General features: G+C 37.0%; 1 protein-coding gene across 2 annotated transcripts in view; it reads right to left on the reverse strand.

Annotated features, from left to right (window-relative positions):
* Positions 1-19,346, reverse strand: part of LOC145681108 (synaptotagmin-12-like) — a 607,941-nt gene that overhangs the window by 57,334 nt on the left and 531,261 nt on the right. For both annotated transcript variants that reach the window (XM_081752521.1, XM_081752520.1), the window contains exon 7: positions 5,328-5,447. In XM_081752521.1, coding sequence (XP_081608647.1) covers positions 5,328-5,447 — 120 coding nt within the window. The remainder of the gene's footprint in view (positions 1-5,327; positions 5,448-19,346) is intronic.

Below are 19,346 nucleotides of genomic sequence, written 5' to 3' on the forward strand. Positions count from 1 at the left end.
TGTCATTGAATGATAAGTTACTTGTCGGACCTAGGTTGCAGTGTGACTTAATTCCATTACTTGTGCGTTTTAGACAACATAATGTGGCACTGACTGCTGATATTGAGAAAATGTATAGACAGGTGAGAATCCAACCAGAACATAGAGACTTCCAGCGAATTGTGTGGCGTGAAAAACCTAATCTTCCGATCAAAGATTACAGACTTGTGACGGTAACTTATGGTACAGCTTCAGCACCGTATTTAGCGGTGAAAAGTTTGCAACAATTAGCGAAATATGAAGAAGAATCATTTCCTCTTGCAGCAGCTGTAGTAATGCAAGACTTTTTTGTTGATGACTTAATCAGTGGTGCCAACTCAGTTAGTGAAGCAAATCAGTTACAAGAACAACTTAGTGCATTATTGCAGAAAGGAGGTTTTGAACTGAGAAAATGGGCATCCAACAGTCCCAACGTTTTGGACTCCGTACCCTCTGATTTGAAACAAGCCACGAGTAGTTTAGACTTTGATAGTAGTAATTCAGTGAAAACGTTAGGAATTCTGTGGTATCCATCAAATGATGTATTTTCATATAATGTCAATCTTGTGTCAGTTAAGTCAGTTGTAACTAAGCGTAATATTTTATCAGAAAGTGCAAAGGTGTTCGATCCATTAGGTTTGATTTCTCCAACTACTATTATTGCAAAAATATTATTGCAAGAAATTTGGAAATTAAATTTAGAATGGGACAGTCCAGTTCCTGAATGGATTTTGAGGAAATGGAGGAATTACTACTCAGAGTTTTCTTTATTGAAAAACATCAAAATCAACAGGTGTATCACTATCACTCAAGCTACGAGAAGAGAGTTAATAGGATTCTGTGATTCTTCCGAAAAGGCCTATTGTGGAGTGGTGTATATGAGGTCTGTATCTCAAGACGGCCAAGTGAGTGTGAACATTGTTATGGGAAAAACGAAGGTTGCTCCAATCAAACAAGTGTCCTTGCCCCGATTAGAGCTCTGTGGTGCCTTGCTATTAGCTAAAATGATGAATCTCATATTAAATTCATTACGTTTGGAAGTGCATGATGTAATTGTCTATTCTGACTCTACTGTTGTGTTATCGTGGCTGAATTCAGATTCAAGCAGATGGAAAGTGTTTGTCGCGAATCGTGTAGCAAAGATTCAAACTCTTTTGCCATCAGTGAAGTGGTTCAAAGTGGATTCAAAGAATAATCCAGCAGACTGTGGTTCTCGAGGTTTATTACCTTCTGCTTTACTTGCACATCACTTATGGTTCTCAGGCCCAGAGTGGCTCAAAAACCCCATTCTCCCAGAGTGTAATGAATATACAGTGGATTCAAAGTTAGTCAACCAAGAGGAAAGAAAACATATAGTTTGTATGCATGTTTATGTTGATACCTCCATTATTGACAATTGTTCATCGTTGGTGAAACTTGAGCGAACTGTTGCATATTGTAAGCGCTTAAGTAATAATTGTCGTGTGTCGCAAGGAAACAAGCACACAGGTCCACTTACAGTAACAGAACTTTTCCATTTACATATTGTTTCAATTTTTACAGTTCTTTCAAATATTACCAATTCATCTTTGTGTGTATCTTGAACTAGATCGTTCAAGGGTGGGGGCTATGTTTAGTCCTAACTTGTTTATTTAAATTGTTTAGTTTTGTTTAAAAATGTTTGTTCAATGTAACTTGTTACCTATAGAAGAAGAAGAAGAAGCAAGGTATAGTTGCTTGTTGAAACTGTGCATAGCAGCAGTGTGTGAGAGTGTGTGTGAGTGAGCGCGTAGCCTATAGCTGCAACATCGTAGTGTTCAATGTGCATTTTATTTTAACTCGGGAATTGTAAGAAATATTAATAATATTATTAAACCGAATTATTAAAGAACGAACCAGCGTTTGTGTGATACAGTCCATCACAGATCAATAAGATTTTTATTAATAATAAATCTTTCGAAATATCACACAAGTATATTCTTGTAATACTAATGGTGAACTGTTATTTTTAAAAAGAGAATAAGTACAATTACGAAGTGAATTGAGTTTTCTGAGCGCCAGAGTTGATGAAGTACATGACCTTTATGAAAAGTTTAACGAAGTAGCACCTGGTATCAAACTCTTATCACCTACCAATGCGGAACTTTTAGGGGCTGCCATCTCTACCGAATCAAGGAGCAAAATTTTATTGGACAAGATATCAAAACTAGAATTCTTCTTTTCTCGATTATCAAAGCTTTCTGCACACTCCGCTTATTATTTACTACGAGCTTCACTCCTGTTCCAAGATTACTGTATTTCCTTCGTTGCTCTCCTTCTTGGCAGGATGATAAATTACTTGACAAATTCGACCACACTCTTAGAACAGGACTGAAATACATTCTAAACTGTTCTTTGAAAGACAGTTCATGGTCACAAGCTTCCTTATCAGTGGAGAATGGAGGCCTTGGGATTGGTCGAGCCATGGATATCGCCATACCTTCTTTCCTTGCATCATTCTATGGCTCACGAGAACTAATTGGATCTCTTCTTTAACAGGAGGTTGACTTAGACTCGATTCGAGATGTACAAGAATGCATCGATAAATGGACTAGTCTGGTTGGAATGGATCCCCCACCTAACGACAAAAGACATGTTCAGACTATTTGGGATGAACCTATAGTCAAGCTTCGTTTATCTTCACTCCTATCATTAACCAATAACCCAGATGACAAAGCCAGGCTGTTAGCTGTCTCCTCCTCCAAAAACGGAGCATGGCTTCAAGCCCTACCTTCTCACACACTCGGCCTACACCTTTCTAATGAGAGCTTTCGTATTGCTACAGCTCTGCGCTTAGATGCTAATATTTGTGAGCCTCACTTTTGTCCTGCTTGCAACGCGTATGTTGATAATAAAGGATTACATGGTCTTTCATGTAAAAAAAAGTGCGGGAAGACAATTTCGACATCATATTGTAAACATTATTTGTAGAACCCTCGTTTCAGCGGGAGTTCCTTCAATGAAAGAACCAAATGGTTGTTGCCGCTCTGATGGTAAAAGGCCTGATGGCATGACCTTGGTACCGTGGAAAAATGGAAAAGCACTAGTCTGGGATTTCACATGTTCCGATACGTTTGCTCCTTCCAACTTATCCCATTCTTCAATTCAGGCAGGTCTCGTCGCCGCTCACAGAGAATCAGACAAAAGACTAAAATACTCAAACCTATTGGACAAATATTGGTTTGTAACAGTAGCAATAGAAACCAGTGGGTCTTGGGGTCACGAAGGATCTAATTTCATTAATGAAGTTGGTCATCGAATAGCAATCAAAACTGGTGACCCCCGAGCTACTGCATTCCTTTTCCAACGTATCAGCATCGCCATCCAGCGCGGGAATGTGTCATCGATCTTAGGCACATTACCTCCTGGTAAAGAACTGGACGAGATTTTTCTTCTATAACACACAATAAGACGGAAGTAGAGACATCTTAGGAGGCTGACAACCACTTTGACTATGTTCATGAAGAATGTTTTGAATGCAGTTTGGATAAATATAAATTCTTGGAAGTTATGGCTAATACCGGTAAATTTGGGAGTGGTAGCAACATTATCTACAGATTTAACTTCGTTGCTCAAAATCGTTAAAGACCCAAAATATATTGTTGTCAAGCTGTCCGATGTTTATTTTGGAACAAATATGCTTTAACTAATGCTGAAAAATGTATTTATCATTAGTTTGAGTTAACATAAAATTACGAATATCATAAAATAATGCCAAATCATAATTAACATTAGTACTAACAAATTATTTTAAGTTTTAATCTAGTGTTCCTCCTTCATAATATTTTACGGCTTCGAATAAAAAAGTTTGTAGAACTTGTAACTTTCTGAAACGGACTCCTGACTTATATACTGTTCTGCACAATAGTGTACTGTAATTTCGGTTGCCTTTACTATGCATTTTAAGTTTATGCTGACATATTCTAATAAGCAGCAGCGACAATTTGTACAGTTACCAAACTAAATGGAGCCAAATTTTTCTTTTGGTATTCTTATACTATCACAGGACCACACAATTTCAAAAATCCACACACACAACTGTAGCAACTTTAACTTCCGGGATGGGTAACGTGGAAATTTTGTTGCAGGTGTTTAACACCGTTATTTATATCTTCTTCCAAAAAGGTGACAGCCATGCATCATTGCCAGGAGGATGAATTATTCACCCCTTTCTTCTTCTTTCACATGATCTTGGAAGATATTCTAAACCGACAACAATGAATCATTTCGAGATCTCGAGCCTATTTATATTAGAAACTTGAAACTATATTTATGAGGAAAGTTGTTGGACGTTAAAAATTATCAATTTGGTCGTTACTTTTAATATGCATTTATATGCAGTAACGACATAAACATGCACTAACCTCCGAAATATGCAAATATATGCACTATAAAACTGCTATTTTACCCCAAAACAGCTGAAACGAATTTCTGTTTAAAGAGCATATCAATATCAAGTCAGGAAAAAAAAATGCAAATATGCAAAAATCCGAAGTCTAGATATCATATAATAAATTTTATTATTGTAAGGAACAAAATGCTTTTTGTTTTATGAAAATTGGTTAAGTATTAAAAAAGTTACAAACAATTTTTAATAGGAAGTTAACTCCCACCCACCCTATATATTTTTAATATTCAATAAGAAAAAAAAAGTATTATACTACTTGGGAAATGTCAATATTATACAAGGTCTGACATTTCAAAATCAGTTAAATGTATTATTCAATATACAGTATATTTCACAGCAGAGAGAAAAGAATTTCTTGAATACACAGTTCTTCTAGGTGGATGGCATTTTCAAAGACACACTCAAATCACCAAAAGACTGCGCTTATAATTTATTTAGTGGATGAAATTGCATTTTCTTAAAGTTGAGCAATTAAAGGATGAAAGGTGAACATTACGTATCAAATTACACAGTCTGTTAATTATAATTAAGAGAAAAATATAAAGAGGATTTATATAATTCATATTTTTTTTATTTAAAATGGGAGAATTTTCGTTTTGGTCTCAACTTTAAATCCATTTCAGATTACATTTAAACAGATTTTTAGTTCTTTAGCTTGTCGCTATAGATATAATCTCGTAAACATTATTACAAACGAGAAAATAATAATAAAAAAAATTGGAAAAGCTATGGCTATTGCAGTTTGGAACTACATATCATATATTTGTCCTATTTTATGTAGATATTTCGTACCAAAGATGTATATTAGACATATTCTTTGTTGAATAGTCATAATAGTTACATATAAAAGCCAAAATTACAAGGCTATTAGTAAATACATTACCTGCAGTGCATGTGCTGGGACGCTGAAAATCATCGCCTCGTTGAAGATCGGACTTCTTTCGCCCTTTTTGGTAGAAGTCTTTTTCTTATGTACTTTCTTACCGTGTTGAAGTAAATAAACCTAAAAATACAATACATTAGAGTTACTGATGTTATACCTAGGTATATAAAGTTAAAATGAAACATAAAGTTTATAAGCTATATTTTTGGGTCAATCCATGCAAAGTGATCGAGAGAAAAGAAAAATTGCCGCTCGAGCTTTTCAAAAAAATCTATTTTTTTTCATGAATGTTTATCCTATAACAGGGTATTTCAAAAACACAATTAGTTATTTTTCACAACACCCCATGGCGATACAGCGTCTGCCGCCATTTTGCGTTTTTTCAATTTTAGATGTTTACGTTGTTTTGAATATCTCAGCATGTATTTGTCCCACGAAATTGAAAATTGCTGGACGTCTTCAACTCGTGCAGAGTTAAGATTTTGATGTCTTAAAATTTCGCCTAAATCCCTTGAAGGGGGTGAAATCAGGGTCTACAGTATAGCAACATTTTTGGACATTGAAGACATGCTTGGGAAGAGGAAACAACCGACGTAGAGGTCTGAATTTATGTGTGCATGTAGTCCGGGGTCATAATTTAATACACAAAAATTTACAGACCTGTAGCTTCTCCCAAAGGCCTGAAAAAAAAATCGTAAAGTTGGGCAATTATGCCAATTTAGCATGTTTCATTGTCCAATATCTTCAATGGACCTAGATTGAAAAAATCTGAAATTTTGGGAATAATTAGTCCTTTATTATACCATAACACACAAAAAAGCGCGTTTTGTGTTTGTGAGCAGAAGGGGGTCAAAGTATTAAGTAATGACGTCATACTCTAGGAAGTGTTTTCTTCACAAATTCAACTGGAAATTCGTTATTGTGAAGTACAATAAAGTAGGATGAATGGTTAATCCAGCCAAGGCTCTCAATCTAGTTTCTTTCTTCTAGTTCTAATACTATCTTATCATACCCACAGCAGCACTGATGAAGAATGCCGCTATCACCAGAAGGTGAGAAAAGTTAAAAAGCACACTTGGTAAAAAAAAGTCTGTAAGTACTCCTTGCTCTTGCTGGTTCCTATGAGACATCAAATAATATTCAACCATGTTTATTCTTGTTTAGCTATCAACTCATGCAGTAGATTGTTGTCCTTTCGTTTGATCTAAATTCTCGAAGTCAGTGAACACTTACTCACTGTAAACACTGACTGCGGAATGTAGATCAAACAAAAGAACAATAATCTTCTCTCCTGGATTATCGTTGTAGTTACGGCTTGTGTCTTTAAATGCAAATGCAATTAGTATGGGATATCCTGCTTCAATCTGCAACTTAACATTATTATGTGCTGATCGGTTCGTTCGCGGTATTGCATTGTTTGTGGTGCTGCAGTAAGAATCGTGATTCTTGATTAATTATAGAGATGGCGGACCACAAAGAGCAAATGGTCTGCATTAAATTTTGATTCTTATTGAGAAAAACTACAGCTGAGACCATTGTTATGGTTCGTCAACTTCTAATAATGATGCTTTGGAAAAGATACACGTCTACGGATGGTTTTCCAGTTTCAAAGGTAGCATATGTTAACTGAAGACTTGTCACTGCCTGCCCATTCTTCGAGAGGAAGGAATGAAGAAAATATTGGAAAAGTTCGAGATGTTTCCGGTTTCTTATGAGTACACACTCGTAGGAAAGGTGAATGTGGGTTTGTGTGTTTTCTCTTCACGCAATAATTACTGAACCAATTAAAAGCATTCTTGGCATGATTATTAACCATAGGCCTACCAAGAATCATTCGGTGAAATTTCTGCATAAAGATCGGGGATAGACGGAAAATGATGACATGCAAAAAGAATGAAAAACAACCGATATTAGTGTCCAATTCATAGTTTTAGGTTTGACGAGATGAATAGTGACATTACTGATGCCATTTGAATACAAGTTCAGCCCCATCGTTATAAGGGATGAGAAGGGTGACGGTGGGTGGGAACGGGTTAACATTACGGATTTTTGTCATTACATTTGCATTGAAATATGTATCCTAAGGGGGAGAGGAGTTCAATAATTTTCGATGATTATATGTTCCTTTTGCGAAAAAGGGGCATTTCAGTCAGTTAAAATTATGTTTAACAAAATGTAATTTTTAAGAAGTAAGTGACATTTAAATAGGTGCAAAGAATCTAATAATAAACAATAAAATTTTCAGTTTATTTCAAGGAAGACAAAAAATAATAATTTACCATATAAATCGAAGAGCTAAATAAACAAAGAGGTACTGGTGTTAACATCGTTAACTGTATTGACTAAGCGATGCATACTTACCTTGATTCATTTCATATATTATCAAACTACGTACTCTATAATGATCCACATACGAGGGTCATCCAGAAAATAATGACCGTTTAGTTATACGAAATGAAAAATGCAATACTTATTGGAAGAAACAATTCTGTTACATACATAAAGCTCCCTTCACTTCTCTGCATAATCACCTCCTAGATTTAAACATTTGTTGTATCTGGTCATGAGCTTCAGAATTCCCATGTTAAGCCACATTGCCACGTTAAATGAATTTTGTAGCTGTCATAAAGAAAACTTGCAACCCAATCTTTCTATTTACTCTTTACATGTTACAACTTCTTGAAAGCAAGAAAGGTTTCTCCACACATGCAGCACTACACTCTAGTGGACAAACAGTGAACCTCCTCATTAAAAACGTGTATTTTGGCGCACTTCCCCTCCCTGTCCAAAAGAATCCGTTGTTTCGGAAGCGGAGAAACTGGTTTTTCTTTTATGTCAGCGGGAGGGCGATAGCAGGTAGCAAGCAAGACGTCCCAGAAAGTCAACTGCTTGCAAGATGGAAAAATAATGTTTTATGACCCTTTCAAGACTATGTGTACACGGTAAAATATGGTACGGTTTCAAGATTTTTTTTTAATGACAGCTACAAGTTCTTCTGATGTGACAATGTGGTTTTACATTCTTCTGCCACCAGTTCAAGCCAGATGGTCACTGCACTCAAACAAAAGACCTTGTGCATTTCCGCCGCGCGGCTCACTCCTATTTCTCTTGATCGGATTGTGACTGGTGATGAAACCTGGGTGCCTCACATTACCCCAGAGAGCAAGAGACAATCACTTGAGTGGCATCATCCCTCATCATCTAAAAAACCGAGAAAATTCAGACTCTTTCTCAACAGGATAAAATCATGGCAACTGTCTTTTGAGATTGTAAAGGTGTTCATTTGAAGGTTTTCATGGCAAGAGGAACTGCGGTCAATGCAAATCGTTATTGTGAGACTTTTTTTGGAAGTGATGAAGAGTTGGAGAACGCAGCGACGATCTGGCTTAATAAACTGGCGGCAGAAGAATATAAAATGGAAATTCTGAAGCTCATGACCAGATACGACAAATGTTTAAATAAAGGTGGTGATTATATGAGGCGCCTAGTAATAAAATCCGCCAAATCCATTTCGTTTAGTTTCTAGTAATCTCGCAAAACGTGCGGTGAAGCTCCATATACACGCGTGCAAACTCCCATATTTGAACTAGTTTTTTTTTTTTTTAAATATGAAATATTAAGTTTTTAAACAAAATTATGTTTCCATGGAATTCCTTTAGTTCAAACATATAACAAGCGATATACGAGGACAATCCGGAAAGTGGTACCCGTTTGCGCCGCATGAAGCGCTGACGACTCGGGGAGCCGCTGGGCAAGGTCAGACCGCGTCTGTGGCTTGTCTGCCTGCTCTGTGCGAGGTTGCGTGACGCTAGCAGTGCCTGTGCTCGCTTATAATGATTAAACGAATTGAGAACCCCGCCAGTTGTGAAGTGAGGGCCGTGATTAAATTTCTTAATGCACGAAACTTTCGACCTTGTGAAAGTCATCGCCAATTAAAGGAGGTGTATGGAGACAATGTGATGGACGAGTCGTCTGTTCGGCGCTGGTGTAGTAACTTCAACCTGGGGAGGGGGAGTACACACCTTCACGCGTTCAGCGAGACCATCTGTCATTACAGACGAACTACTCAGGTCAGTAGACGAATGCGTGAGGAACGATCGGCGCGTCACAATTAATGAACTCTGTGAACATTTTCTTAATGTGTCTCGAACAATTGTTCATGAAATTGTCAAAGACCATCTGCATTATTCAAAAATCTGTGCAAGGTGGGTCCCTCGCATGCTCACAGATGAGCACAAAACCAAGCATATGACTGCAGCACTGACATTTCTGAGACGTTACTCCGATGAAGGAGACTGTTTCCTGAATCGCAACATTACAGGGGACGAAAAATGGGTTTGTTATGCTCACCTGAGAGTAAACGACAGTCCATGGAGTGGCATCACGCTCATTCATCAAACAAACAAAAAAATTCAAGACAGTTCCGTCCACCAGAAAACCCATGGCAATCATATTCTGGGATCGACGAGGTCCACTGCTCATTGATTTTATAGACCGTGGAGACACAATTAATGCTAATGCGTATTGTGAAACATTAAAGAAATTACGGCGGGCAATACAAAATCGACGGCGAGGTCTGTTGTCTACAGGCGTCATTCTCCTTTATGACAATGCCAGTCCCCATGCAGCTGCGATAACACAACAACTTCTGCAGCAATTCAAGTGGGAAATCTTCGACCATCTACCGTATAGCCCGGACTTGGCCCCTTCGGATTTTCATCTCTTTACGAAGCTTAAAGGCTTTCTGGCGGGAAAAATATTTGACAGCGATGAAGAACTTAAAGGAGGCGTGACTACGTATCTCAATACGCTGGCGGCGGAGGACTATGACGCTGGAATACAAAAATGCTCGTCACACGGTATGACAAATGCCTCAATTTGCTTGGTGATTATGTGGGGAAGTAGTGTGAAGTATGCTCTTTCCAATAATAAAAAATGTGAATATTTGTTAATATGTACTACTGTGTCCTTATTGAACAAACGGGTGCCACTTTCCGGATGGCCCTCGTATAACTCAATTTCGGTAAAAAAAAAAAAAAAAAAAAGGATTTGGCGACTTTTGATACTAGTGACTCATATAGACAATTGAAAGAAGCTCCAGGCATGTAACAGAATTGTTTTCTCCAATAAATATTATGATTTTCATTTTGTATAACTAAACAAAATTTATTAGTCTGGATTTTTCGGTCTTTATTTTCTGAATGAGTAGTAAGAAAAAATATTATTCTTCAACTGTAAGCCACTGTTTTTCATATCCAAAAAATAATAAAAAAAGAATTTGAAATTTATAATAATAAATTCCAAATGTTTGGGAAAACAAATATAATACAAACAGACGGAAGTTACGAAAATTAGCGTATCAAGTTATTGACATACTTAATTGAAACAGATGTAAATGACGTGTTCTGTTGCTGTGAAGAGTTTCTCGGTAATAATCTTCCATTTGGGAAGATTAAACTTGTTTGTTCTCTGTAAAACTCCCTTAGGCAATCCAAGCAAGCATAACGATAATTTCTAAGTTGAGTAACAATCGAATAACGTTATCTTGTTCCTTTCACGTATAAAGTGGATATTACTCACAATCTTAGATTAAACAACCACAGGAATATCTGTGATGTATCTTTCAGTTTTAGTACAAAAACTTCGCTTTGAAGTGAACGAAATCATCCCCAACAACGTTTGTTTTAAGTTGTCACTGTTCTAGTCTTCTTCCTTCTCACATCCATCCGCTAATGAAGAGCGGGCAGCTAAAATCGTTTTCTTTTGTAATATGGAAAAAGCGATGCCATGTCATATGATGTTAATCTCTGTTAGGAGCCATTATGTTAATTATTGTCTCATTTTACTCTGATTTGACTGTCTGTAAACACATTTCAATTACAGTCATTAAAAAAATCTTTCATTCTTTGTTTTGTAGAACTTAATACGCATAATTTATTTAAAGGAAAACCATGGTTTAAAATTGCACCATAACTAAAAATATAAGGGCTGGTTGGGTTATTATGCAAAGCATAGATACTGTGGTGAGGAACGACCTATATCATGAGCCTTGTATATTGTTTGTGTACTGGTCAGCTACATCGGATTCAGGCCTCACTGCCGCAGTTAGTCGGAGCCCAAGTTAATCCCTTGAATTCCAGCCCTGTAGATAGAGTGCAAAACTGTAAGACTATGCTAAGAGAGTATTAGGCAACAAATAGAGCAAACAAATCAACTACATTGGTTTACATTGGTTAAAATTATTGCAATTAATATCTGGGTTTACTGTAACCTAGTGCAGTGGCGGATCTAGGATATGATCAAGGAAGAAGCTAAACCATAGTTTGCTGCTTTATCCAGTGTAAAGGAGGATTGAAGCCCATTTTATCCACTGTATAGGGTCTACCTGAGCGTCAAGGGAGGGCTATACCCCCCATGGATCCGCGCCTTATCTAGTAGTTAGAGCGTTGGACTCATTGGAACATAAGCTGACGAACTATAGCCCTTATCCTCCTCCATATTCTACTGCTTTTATGATACGAAGTACACAAGAACAAAAACACACATCTCATAAATAGTAGGGGTTCATACTCTCAGCAACAGATGGCACAACGATCGTAGACAACGACAATGCAGTAACATGTAGACCTCAACCTCCCCGACCAGAATCATTCGTACGTTTTCGTGGCCATTACCATGCAAAAATATTTTCTCTTTAGCAGAGCCATAGCTAGAGATTTCGGCGCCCGGGACGAAGTAGAACTCGGCGCCCCATACACTCACTATAGTACGGCCGCTGTATTTCTGGCTCTGACAGCTATGCGAAAAAAAAAGCGAGGGTTGATACTACATTGACACCCCCCCCCCCATAAGATCCAATGAGTGACCGAGCTGTCACCGCGCTGGCATGGAAACCAGACGTTGTTGCCGTTCCGTATTCTTCCTTTTGTTTGTGCATAGTTGAGTGACAACTGATTTGAGATCGTGTTTGGTTATTGCAACTTTTTTCTTTTCTTTTTGTGTTTGGGTGTGCCGTTAAGAAATATTGCTATTAATTGGTGACAATGGCTAGTTCTTCAGGACCGAAGCCAAAGAAAATAATGTATAAAGGGCAAATTGGCAACATTGCCACGTGCAGAACTGTCAGAGCCAGAGACATAGCGGCCGTACTATAACAAGCCTTTTCTTTTCTTCTTCTTCTTTCTTTTTTTATTTTGCATATAAGGGAAGCAGCTTTTCTTGTTATGCTATATTTATTTATTTATTTATTTATTTATTTTATCAAGTTTCTTGGACACACTATTTCAACAGCCAAATGTGATCAGTATTTATTCCTTTACAAATAAGGGCTGTTTTTTCTAGAATCGTATTTTGGACTTTTGTTAAACTTCACAAAACTACCTTTGATTGGTATACAGATCAATTATGGACATTTACAGTACAACTATTGGTAACGTTTCATACTATCGATAAAAAATGAAATTTCAATACATTATAAACTAAGTGCTTTTAAAATGTTCGAAATGGGTGACAGCATTAATTTACAGTAGTAAGTGCAAACTTTTGTAATTTTATTCTGCATGTGACCACACAAATAGCGTTTTAATTTCGATTCTTTTAATATCAGCAGTTAAGCGGATTGAATTTGTTAATGGTAGACTTTTTTATATTACCCTTAAGGGTCGGTGGTGTGATATTATTGTTTTAAATGTATATGCCCCAACAGAAGAATAGGATGACGATATAAAAGACACTTTTTAAGTATCACGGGTATTCGACCAAGTCCCGCGATACCATATGAAAATTCCATTAGCGGATTTCAGTGAGAAGGTAGGGCGACAGGATAATTTCAAACCGATTATAGGGAAAGAAAGTCTGCATAAGGGAAGTAATGACAATGGCGTTAGTTTCGTGAACTTTGAAACATCGAAAAACCTTATCGTGAAGAGTTCAAAATTCTCACATCGGGATATTTATAAATACATATGGACCCCGTTAGATGGAAGAACATGCAATCAAATTGATCACGTTTTAGTAGATAGAAGAAGACAGTCTAGCATATCTGATGTTCGCTCGTTCAGAGGATCTGACTGTAACACTGATTACTATCTGGTAGTAGCGATAACAAGAAAGACTATCGTTAAATAAAGAGAATATTCAACATCTGAAAACGGAGAGGTTTAGTTTAAAGAAAATAGAAGAAAACCAGACGAGAGGGGGATACCAGACTGAAATATAATAGATTTTCGATTTTGGAAGGTTTCGAGAGCACTAATGTTGAGGATATTTGGGTTCTAATTACGGAAAGCATTAAAATTTCAGCAGAGTAAAATTGGGACACGCGGAAGTAACAAATTATGGTTCGACCAGAAATGCACCAAACTAACGGAGAAGGCGAAGCTGCGTTGGCTCAAAATCTGAACGATATAACTGCACTAAATTACGTTGACATCAGACGGGAAACTTCCAAAATGTTTAGAATAGAGAAACGCGATTGTTGAAAGGGTAAATTAATAAACTTGAAGATAATAGTAAAAGAAAAAATAAGACGTGTTCAAGGGCATCAACGAATTTAAGAAAGGGTATCAACCTCGCGCGTATATATTAAAGAGAGACGACGGGACAATTCATACTGATACAAATACCATCTTGAATACATGAAACGATTTCTTTGACGATTTCCGTAACACACAACCAAAAACTAATTAATGTTCGTGACGAAAGGGAAATGCACAGCAGAACAATAAATTTCAGAGCCTGGCCGAACAGAAGTAGAAATTGCTATAAAGAAATTAAAGAAACACAAATCTCCGGGTACAGACGAAATTCCGTCTTAGTTAATTTTAGTTAGAGAGGAAAATTGTGGAACAAGATACACAAACTCATTCTCCCTTATCTGGAACAAGGTGGAATTACCACAAGAGTGGAAAGAGTGAATCATTGTTCCAATTCACAAGAAAGGCGACAAAGCGGATTGTAATAATTATCGAGGCATTTCTCTTGTGTCATCTTATAAAATCTTCTAAAACATTTTATTGGCATGATTGATCATATACGTAGATGAAATCATTGGAGATTATCAGTGTGGATTTAGACGAAATGAAACAACAATGGACCGGACATTCGACAAATACCCGAAAAGAAATGAGAATACAATACCCCGGTACATTAATTATTTATTGATTTTAGAAAGGATTACGATTTTATTAGGAGATAAATATTATACAACATTCTTACAGAATTTGGGATACGAAAAAGCTAGTTACATTAATTAAGATGTGTTTAAACGAATCCCAACGTAAAGTCCAAGCAGGAAAATTCTTGTCCACGACTTTCCTCGTTGAGAATGGCCTGAAACAAGGAGATGCGTTGTCGACATTATTATTCAACTTTATTCTGGAGTACGCTATAAGGAAAATCAAAGATAGCAACCCAAGGCCTGGAGCTCAATGGTAATATTCACCAGGTTATGGCGTGTGCTAATGATGTAAATTTAATAGGAGATGATAGGAGAACAATAGAAAGAAGTACACAATGCTTGCAGGTTTAAAAGTAAATGTAGAAACAATCAAGTACATGGAAGTTTACTGGGATCGTAATACTGCAAATTATGGGTGCGTCAAGGTATCAAATAATATTTTTGATAAAGTGGATACTTTCAAGTATCTAGGGTCAATATTAACATACCAAAATCATATCCACGAAGAAATTAAATGTCGACTGAAAGCAGAGAATTTGTGTTATTATTCAGTTCAAAATATTTTGCCTTTGCGATTTCTGTCGAAGAATTTGAAACTCAAAATATATAAAACGATAATTATGCCTGTTGTTCTGTATTGTTGCGAAACATAGTCGCTTACTGTAACGGAAGAACGCAAACTGAAAGTATTTGAGAACAAAATCCTGAGACGAATATTCGGACCCAAGAGGAACGGTAATCGGGATTGGTGGAAACTTCATAACGAGGAACTGCATAATTTACACCCTTTACTAAACATTGTTAGAGTCAAATCTAGGAGGCTCAAGTGGGCAGACCATGTATTGAGAATGAAAGAAAGTAGGAACGCTTTCAAAATTTTGACTAGAAATCCTATTGGGAAACGTCCATTAGGAAGACCTAGGCGCAGATGGGAGGACAATATTAAGATGGATCTCACAGAAATAAGAATACAAAGTAGAAACGGATTCAGTTGAGTAAGGACAGAAGTCATTGGAGAGGTTTTATGAATGCGGCATGGAACCTCCGGGTTCTACAGGCCATATAGTTAGTTCTTTTACGGTAAAAAATATTTTGTGAAACATAACGGAAATTCAGAAGGTTTATGTTTTGTGTGTGTGTAGAGAGATAAAACAGAGCACAACTGATATGTATGCACAAAAAACATATCCTGGCGATAAAATGGTGATGGAGAAATGATCGCAATAAATTCCTTCAAATTGGAAGCATTTCATGTGTCAATGGAATTTTAAAAAAAATCATTGGTAGTCGTTAGTCTTTGAAAAAGACGACATTCATTGTTTTAAGTCCTGACCCTTTTAGCCTCTACTCTACCATTTCGAATATGTTATTATTCCCCTTCTTTACCTTAATTTTTAATATTCTCACGCAGACAGCAGCTTTCGTGTGTCTCTCCACTCCTCTCATTTACATACCTTCATTCTCATCATCGTAATTAATCCGATTGGGTAGAAAAGCATGATTAACTAAGTAAACTCATCACCATCACAACGTTGAACACGTATTTCAGATTTTGACGATTTCCGATTTTGAAAACGCTCCTGCGTACACTATAAGTCATTCCTCGACACCTTTATATCACATCGATATTAACAAACCGTATATAATAACTTTAAGTAGTAAGTAAAAACTTGTTGTGGCTCTCATTGAAAATGTTGGGTTGCGAGCGGAGCGAGCAAGAAAATTCTTACAAATGTATTTCTTTGCAAGTCGACAACAATATTGATTTAAAAGGACGCCACTTATTTTACGGGGCGCCGCGTCGTTTACTCTTTTATGACACTTTTTATTTCTTTTTGTTCGTTCGACGCCCGTTGCTATCAGCGCCCGGGGCAACTGCCCCATTCGCCTCCCCCTTAGCTACGGCTATGCTCTTTAGCCATTGGGACCAGCTACTTATGGGCCCGTACGTAGTGGTAGGGAAGAATGTAGACTCAACTACGTACTGGTCGTACGTAGTGGTAGTCAAGCAGTTAATATTAATTCCTGTCCTTTATAATCTCGGTGTCGGGTAAGGAGATAAAATATACAGGCACATTAAAAAAAAAAAAAATTAGAAATGTAAGTGTCTCGTGCCTGTCGGATCTCCCACTTCCATTTGTTACCCATACATGTCCCATACGGTGTGCCATTGCAAGATCATGAAACGTTTAACATTTTTACCACAGCAATACTAGAGAATCAATTAAAGTCACCGAAACATGCAGTTGCAGATAATTGACTATTAGCTTCAGTTCCTTTAAATTGTAATTTAAAAAAATGGTAATGAAAAGAATAAAATATGCAACACTGATAAGTTTAAAACGTGAATCTGACTCAACTAAATCGGGGAGAAGTTTTATTATTCTTTTGAAAGGACGCAAATTTATAACATGATCCAAGCGAAATAATTTGCAATCTGACGTTAAATGCCAATTAAAATGTAACGAATAAGGTCTAATTATAATTAAATATGTAAGAATGAAAAAAAAGGCAATTTATACTAAAAGGCAATTTATTAGATGCTTTATAAACTGTAAAATAGAGCTGAGTAGAAAAATCAAGCAAGTGAACTCTCAATACTAATTGATTGCAACTGAATATTTTCAATAATAATGGAAAATTGATCTCTTTACAACAACCTTCAAAAATATATACAAAAATATTAACATTAATTATGAAAATATCAAAAAGACTTACCAATATACAGTATGAACTGAATAATAACTGATCTTCCATGAACATACCCCTAATTTAAACCACATTAATTAGCTGACTATACTTGTTGAACACAATCAAAATGGGTAAAGATAATGGACTCGCGTCGATATCTTTTTAACCAAACACACTTCACCATAAGAAGGTATATATATATCCAAAATATGACCTAACTTTCTTACTGTGAAAGAAACCGGAAAAACGGTTTTTTACCAGCCGGTTCAAAATTTCCGGAAATTTTACAACACTATATATATATATATATATATATATATATATATATATATATATATATATATATATATATTTGGTCTAGGAATTAATTCGTGCGGGTGGACAAGAGATGGCGCAACGAACGGAGCGTCCCACAGTTCCATGTATCCACACATGTGTTGCAAACCCCTGTCATCGCGTATCGTTCGTAGTATAGGGCAGTGGATTAAAGCGTCAACAACACCAGTTTGTAGTTAAGTGAACATGGCGCAATTTGTGCCTGATAAAGTGTTTTTGCGGGGTGTCCTGCTGCATTACTTTAACATGCAGAAAAGTGCGACTGAAAGTCATCGTATTTTGGTGGAAGTGTATGGTGACCATGCTCTAGCTGAGCGAACGTGTCAGAAGTGGTTTGCACGGTTTAGAAGTGGTGATTTCGGCTTGGCAGACCAAGAGCGAGCTGGACAGCCAAAAAAATTTCAAGACGAAGAATTGACAGCATTGCTCGAGCAGGATTCGTGTCAAACGCAGGAACAACTTGCAGCAGCATTAGGCGTTGATCAAACAACAGTCTCCAAACGCTTGAAAGCCATGGGAATGATTCAAAAGATGTCACATTGGGTTCCACATGAATTGAAAGACAGAGACGTTGAAAGACGAAAAACCATTTGCGAATTGCTGCTTCAACGACAGAGCAGAAAGGGATTTCTGCATCGAATTATTATCACAACCAAAACGAGATATTCACTGTGCAAAGGTTATGCTGTGCATATGGTGGGATATGAAAGGTGTGGTGTACTATGAGCTGCTGCAACCGGGTGAAACTATGAATGGACAACGTTATCGACGACAAGTAATGCGTTTGAAGCAAGCTCTGGCCAGAACACGACCAGAATGGGAGAACAGACATGATAAACTTATTGTTCAACATGATAACGCTCGCCCACATGTCGCAAAACCGGTCAAAACCTATTTAGAAAATGTCGGATGGGAAGTTTTACCCCACCCGCCGTATTCACCAGACGTTGCTCCTTCGGACTACTACTTGTTCGATTGCATGAACAACGATTTGATTGGACAGCGGTTTACTTCTTCAGAAGATATCGAAACATGGGTCTCTGACTGGATCGCTTCCAAGGATGAGGACTTCTTTCGCCACGGAATCCGTACATTGCCTGACAGATGGGCGAAGGTGGTGGCTAGCGATGGACAATATTTTTCTTAAGGTATTTATGTATTTTGTGTTTGTACTACAGCTTCAATGTGTGCGTACCAACCGCACGAATTAATTCCTAGACCAAATATATATATATATATATATATATATATATATATATATATATATATATATATATATATATGAGGACAAGCCTATTGAAACCTAACGGAAATTTTAAGGATAAAGTTATTAGGAAAAACACTAATCTTCAAAACTGTTTAAAAGATCACTTAAAAAGGACCGGAAAATCGATGCACTTCACTCTGAATCCTGTCCATGGCTATCTGTATTCTCAAATATGGCGTATGCTGAATCGAATTCCTTATTCTAGATTTTCTGGCTGTTTTCACTGTTCAAGACGCCTTTCTGCTTCCAACAAGTTTATTTAACTAATTTATACATTATTACCTGATTTCTGGTTAGTTTTCCTATCAAAATCTGGTTAGTTTACCAGGAGCGGAATTGATGTCCTACGTCAAGCGTGTCTGAGAATAATGTGAACAGTGTTGCAGAACCAGCCAGTTGGAAAAGCAGGAGATTCGAAGACAAAAAACAGGAGAAAGCAGTAGACACATACAGTGGTGGTGTTTGAATGTAAATCCGGGGTGGGGGGGAGGCAATAAAATTTGCCATTATTAAAGGGGCAGTAGTCAAAACAAGCAGTCCAGAATTC

This window comes from Thermobia domestica, chromosome 3, assembly GCF_964235325.1.
Source record: "Thermobia domestica chromosome 3, izTheDome1.hap1.1, whole genome shotgun sequence".
NCBI lineage: Eukaryota > Metazoa > Arthropoda > Insecta > Zygentoma > Lepismatidae > Thermobia > Thermobia domestica.